Here is a 6,000-nt window from a genome sequence, read left to right as displayed (position 1 = left end):
TGGCTGGCCTGGGATCAGTCCCTTCGCAGCCAAGCTGTTCCTAGCCTCTCTGCAGGGAAACTTACGGCCGGGCATTTTCCCATCAGGTTTTGATTCCATTAGACAGACCCACGTAGCTACTCTGCTGCAATCGCCGAGGCTCGCATGGTCGATACTCCTATTTCCATTAGGTCTAATCACCTTGTCCTCCCCACTGCAGCCTGCACAAATATCAATATTTATTACAGAGAGAAATATTTACAGCATTCCATCCACCTCTTGGCACTCTTTAAAGGACATGAAAGCTTTGGTCTCTTTTAAAGGAATAACACTCACAAACATTTGTCTTTCAGTGACCACAAGAAGATGGGCTGCTCTGGCCGCTAGAAACCAAACCTACCGAACGAGACACAGAGACAAAGACGACGACGACAACGGGAGTTGGCACTCGGACTGTGTGGGTTACGGCTTTCCTTCTCTTGCCTAGCGCAGAAATTTCTACCCCTCCCTCAAATGGAAATACAAGTCTGAGGCTTGACCTTGGGTGACCTTGCACATGCCGGGAGAAAAATGCAAACGGCGTCTGTCCTCATTTTGTCTGTAAGGGTAAGAGAGTCTTAAACAGAAAAGCAATAAATACATCATCTCACTATGTCTACTCTTTTCAAGTATCACTTGCTGTAAACATTGGGTTTTTGTGTGTGTGTTTCAACCGCAAGAAATCACAGTGCAGCTGGAACAGAATAGCACTAGCCAGCCGGCATGCCAAGCGACTCAGAAAGCTCCAGCCCAGCTCTGCTTGACTGGGAAAGGTCAGCCAATTGGTTTAGCTCAAATTGCACCTGCAGAAACCTACAATGCACCAATTTCAGTTTAAACCGCACACGACTTCCTTCGTTTCGCCCGCCACAAAAGGCAGAACATTCCTCAGGAACCCGCATGTCGAGCAAACAAAGATCCCGCTGAACGGTGGCACCTGGCTGGAGCTTTGTGTTGAAACAGCATGGAAATCAAAGAGGGGAAAGTTTAAAATCAGATCCTTCCTCCTTCAGCGGTAAGTGGGATTTAAAAAAAATAGATATATCGACACTATATAAATACACAGATAAAGCTGGATTTCAAGACAAAGAGGTCGAATGCTCTGATGGTTTTGCAACTCAGGTAAAGTTCCTTCCGGTGCCTATAATTTACTCAGCTGTTGGCTTTCTTTCCGGCTAAACTGTTATTTTCCTTTGCGTAAAAAGGTTTGGTGCAAACTTGTGCTCATATTTTTGTAAGTTCCCAGGAAGAGGAATAATGGGATTTTCCAAACTTTCCTATTAGCATACGAGTCAGTCCTCTGAATGGCTGAGCCACACACTACAGGAACCTCACATGAGAAAGAGAGAGAGAGAGAAGATTTGGAACTGAACTTTGTTGGCAGAAGTATCTCGGTGGCCACCGTGGTTTTTGTTAAATTTCTTTTTTTTTTCCTTTTTCTTTTTCTAAAAAACCCCCCCCTTTAAATAAAGTTTTCATGATTTCCTAATATACATCACACGGTTTTCATGCAAAGCAGCAGTCATGGAGGCCTCCAGACTTCCTTCTTCCATACATACGACTTGAAGAGTTGATCCATCTGGACCCTATTTGGCTTGGGGATGCATTGTCTTTCTAGCTGTCTGCTCAAACTGGAATCTAAGTGATTTTGAACTCAGTAGGTATCTGGGCCCAGCTCTGCTCCCACCAGAGGAAGTCTCAGTACTTATAGGTGTCCAGTGCCTTCCCTGCTTGTTCTTACTCTTAGTTCCCGAGAGTCTTTGCAGTGACTATTCCCTTCTTGTTGAACCTCGTGTCCTTTCTTCAGCTCTCGATAGACATGGCACCAATGAGCTGCTCTACTTTGTATGCCAAGCGCTGCCTGCGCGCCTGCTCGTCCTGCTCCAGGGCTCCGATGATCTGGTACAAAGCAAGAGAAAAAGAAATCAGCACGAGACGGACAGGTCGAGCAGACAGACAGACACTCGTGGGTGGGCTCGTGGCTCAGTGGGTGTTGATGGCAACAGGCAGCAGCAGTTTCTAGGGTAGGTGCAGTATGCTGACTCTTTTCCTTGGGCAATAGAGTAGCAAGAGCTAATGATCCTGGTGAGACTGAAAGCCTGAAAGCTGGTTAGCATAAAACTCCTGAGCCCATCTGGGTTTGCCCAGCCTTCTCCAGGGACCGGGAGGCTCAAGGCACATTCCCTAGTCCAGGTGCACTTAGCGCTTGGAAGCTGAGCCTGGCCTGATACAGTAAATCCCTCCCTTTAGCTCTTCTCCTCCAAAGAAATGTAAATAATGAAAGACGGAAGTCAGCAGCGAGGGCTGTGCCATCCTGCTACCACACCACTTTGTCAGCCCGCTTGCTGCACAGCGCCGGCGTGATGCCGCCAGTCCCGCTCTGGTGCCTCCGACTCCCTCTCGCCTGTCTCATTCCACATGCAAGATCTGAAATGTGAACCCCTAATCGGAAAATAGCCGTGGCACGGTCCTGCCAATGCATACGTGCAATTAGACGCCCAAAGCCTTCCTTTTAATGGATGTAATTGCAAAATAGCTTCTTCTCGCCCTGCAAATGCAGGGGGAGAACAGATGGTGAGAACTTGGTTTCAAGTGATGCATTCATTAAAGGAGCCCATGCTGCCAGGGATTCTCTGCAAATGCAAGCCTGCTTCCCCGCGCAGTGGGACTCAGGCTGCGCTGGCAGTTCCCAGAAGACACAGGCGTTTTCGAGGAGGTTTGCTGGGTCAGGAGGATTTTCCACTGTGTTAAGGAGCGTGCTGGATTGCATGGGTGTGCCAAAGGTCTGGGATTCTGCATTACCCATGCAATGACAGGCTTTCAGGTCTATAGACTAAAGCCCTCAAGGCACAGACAAGGGTGGGCGGGAAGGAGCCACAGAGAAACCTTCAGCCCTGCTGATTTCCCAGGTGGCTTGGAGGGGAGAGAGGGGAACTCTGTCTCCACCAGTCCTCGCCCTGTCTGCTGGCCCTTGTCTCTTCGGCCGGTCCTGAGAGAGAAACCCCACTCACCTCTTCGCTGTATTTGCTAACGTAGGAGTAGATCTCATTCAGTGCGCTCAGCATGTTGAACTCCGTGGCATGAAGGCGCGACTGCTCTGCGAGGTAAGCGTTCATGTCCTGGTCGCTGATGGCCGGGAGCTTTGCAATGTCAGCGTAATACCTGGGGAAGAGTGAGGCGAGAGTGAGGGAGAGGGAGGATCTGGCCCTCCGCGGGCACAGCGAGACGCTGCTGCCACCGCTGCTCCCAGCCACGTGCTGATGCTGACCTCTCCACCCAGCTCTTGTAGCTGGGGATGTCCTTGGCGTACAGCAGCTTGTTGGAGGGGGAGTCCTTGCCCAGGCGGTGCTCAGAGGTGGAGCAGGAGTCCATGAAGGTCTGGGCCACGACCGAGAGGCAGGCGTCCGTGATGCTGCCCTTGTGGATGTCGAACACAAACTGGGGGTTCTTGATGACGTTCACCCAGAACCGGAGCGGGAGGCTGAGGAAGAGCACAGGAGTAAAGCGCGATCCCAGATCCGAGAGGCAGGAGGGCAGCTTCCCTCCCCCATGCACGTGAGGTGCTTGTTTGCTCTGCAACCCTGGCATGCATGAAGCAGAAGCAATGGCTCTGCGAGTAGGACTGGGCTAACCTCACTACCAAGGGGGGTCTGTTTGTCTTTGACTTCCCGGTGCCTTTGGGACAGACCTTGGCTAGTCTACCCACCTCAGGCCCAGCTTCCTGCAGGCTGGCCCCTGCTCACCCTGTCCTGTGGAGCGACGGCAAAGGGGGCTCGAGCCCAGGGGATGGCAGGAGCCGTCAGTCCCAGCCCCAGTCCTTCAGGTTCGACAGCTGCAGTGGGAAACCTTTGTTGTTCGGCACGGCTTCCTTTCATAGCTTACAACGTGCTGCTTCCAGCATTTTTATCCTAATAACTCCTTCCTCTAAAGCTCTCTGCAAATTGTTTTTAGCTTCCCATCGCCTTGGTGGGGAATCCAGCTTTTGCAGATGCGATGATTAGAGGCTTTTTAAGCCCCAAGGGATTGGGAAGGGGGACGGGGGGTGGGGGGAGAGAAGGGAGGAATACAAAATCTTGCCGGAGCTCCCATGTGTTGAGCTTTTTTCCCAACTCCGAGGGAAATTTCTAACCCACAGAGCTTTTAATCCTAAAATCACAGTGAAGGCAAAGCCGTAATCACACCGGTTGTCTGGAGGACGCGGAATCCGAGCCGCAGTTTGTGTCAGCTGCGCCGGTTCGGAGCGAGCTCTGCTCGCCCACCCCTCTCGCCCTGGCAGAAACCTTCCAGGAGTTGCCAGAAGCATTTGGGAAGGAGCAGCTGCTAACTGAGCTGCCACCTTGGAGAATTAGTGGCGTTTCCCCTGTGACGCTACCATGCCCAGAAGGGCTGGCAGGTAGCCCCACTTCTGTTCCTCTTGGCAGCCTGGCTCAAAGGTGCAAACCTCCCTTGCCTTCTCCAGAGCCCAGCCTTTTCCAAATCCTGATACAGAGGAGAAGCTGGCTTTGTGGTGCTGGCTGTGCATCTCTTATATAGGTCATCTATAAAGGTGCGTGTCTACCTGGCCACCTGGCTGTCTTCAGACTAATACAGCTAACAGCCTCTCTGCTTATGGTTCAAGACACTGCCTGGGAATCAGGTAAACTCCTTGCTCTGCCTTACACCCTTCAAGTTACTGAACTGTGTTTCCCCACCTGCGGTCAGCAAGGCTTGTCTTGCCTATTTGGGTGTTAGCTGCTTGGGGTCTGCATTGTAGCTCTCTCCATGTCCAGCGCCTAGCATTATGCAGCCTCCACCTACTGCTGGCAGACAAATGGGGCCCTGGCACTGAGGAGCTGGAGGCATCTGGAAATTATTGGGGCTGCTCGTGTACCAGAACGAGGAATCAAAGCAGGTGGGAGAAGCCGGCGACAAGCAAAGTTAGTGAGCTGTCATCTGTTTGCCTCTCCTCCCTGCAGCCTTTTGCACTGAAAGCCCCTGTGCTGCATCCCTTGCAGGGTAATGACATGGAAGATGCTATGAAAACCCAGCCCTTGTCTGGACGGTAAGGGGAAGGAGGGTCTCCATACAACCCCACATGCTGTATCTTCGCTTACCCTAGAATAACCTCGGGAAACCACTGGAAGCCGTTAGCAGTTTTCTGGATGCTTCGTGCTCAAGAAAATGACCTGATTTTAAGAGATTAGTGCGGTGCATGGAGCAGGCAGGGAAGGAGCGCTTGGCTTAACTCTCGGCTGTGTTTAAGCTCCGCTTGGCTCTGTCAGTCATGTGGAGACTGAGAGCTGTGAGTTAGACAGCAGGAGGCATCTGCGCAGACCCGGATGGAGTTGCGGTGCAACAGCTCCGTGAGGCTTTCCAAGGCTAAAGCAAGAGCGCGTGGTAGCCCTCAGGGATCCTGGGTCTGGAAGAGCAGGGGTACGGCAGCTCCCGACTCAGGAGCGTGGCTCAAGTGCATCGCTAGCATTGCCTGGGGGACCAAAGCTGCATGACTGGGACAGCAAAGGGTTGCAAGTCTGCTTGGGGACAGCTGATCCAGCATCCTACCAGGGGAGCTTTGAATCCCCTCCTTCCATTGCACCCCACCACAGCCGGGTGGGGAGAGTCACCAGTCCCCACTCCCACCACCATGAAAGCAAACGGGCAGGACTTGTGCCTCCCAGACAAGGGGAAGGGGCCAGGTGTGTGTGAATGACAGCAGGCTGGGGTGAGGTCTGTCCCTGCTCCCGTGTCCCTACCAGTTACTTTTCCAGGTGTGCCTCACGTCCGTGTCGTGGATGCTGTGCTTATCCGCTTGCTCATCCAGGAAGTCGAACATGTACTTGATGGCCAGCGGGAGTGCGCTGCCCCGGTGCACGGTGCTGAACAAGGTCTCAAACAAGTCGTCCACAAACTTCTGCAGCGTACCCTGCCGGGATCAGCACCAAGAGGGTGAGGGGAGGGAGGGAGGCACATGCCCTAGGCAACACGGCAGGAGCGGGCACCAGG

At 52.6% G+C, this 6,000-nt stretch overlaps 1 protein-coding gene across 1 annotated transcript in view; it reads right to left on the bottom strand.

The window, feature by feature from the left end:
- Positions 1-1,784: 1,784 nt before the first annotated feature.
- PLXNA2 (plexin A2) overlaps positions 1,785-6,000 on the bottom strand; it is a 249,898-nt gene continuing 245,682 nt past the window's right edge. The window contains 4 exon segments of the mRNA XM_025212958.1: positions 1,785-1,917; positions 3,030-3,180; positions 3,287-3,499; positions 5,751-5,920. Coding sequence (XP_025068743.1) covers positions 1,822-1,917; positions 3,030-3,180; positions 3,287-3,499; positions 5,751-5,920 — 630 coding nt within the window. The 3' untranslated portion in view covers positions 1,785-1,821.

The sequence above is a fragment of the Alligator sinensis genome, unplaced genomic scaffold, assembly GCF_000455745.1.
Source record: "Alligator sinensis unplaced genomic scaffold, ASM45574v1 scaffold1499_1, whole genome shotgun sequence".
Lineage (NCBI taxonomy): Eukaryota > Metazoa > Chordata > Crocodylia > Alligatoridae > Alligator > Alligator sinensis.
The sequence above is the reverse complement of the archived record's forward strand: the minus strand, read 5'-3'. Positions and strand labels throughout refer to the sequence as shown.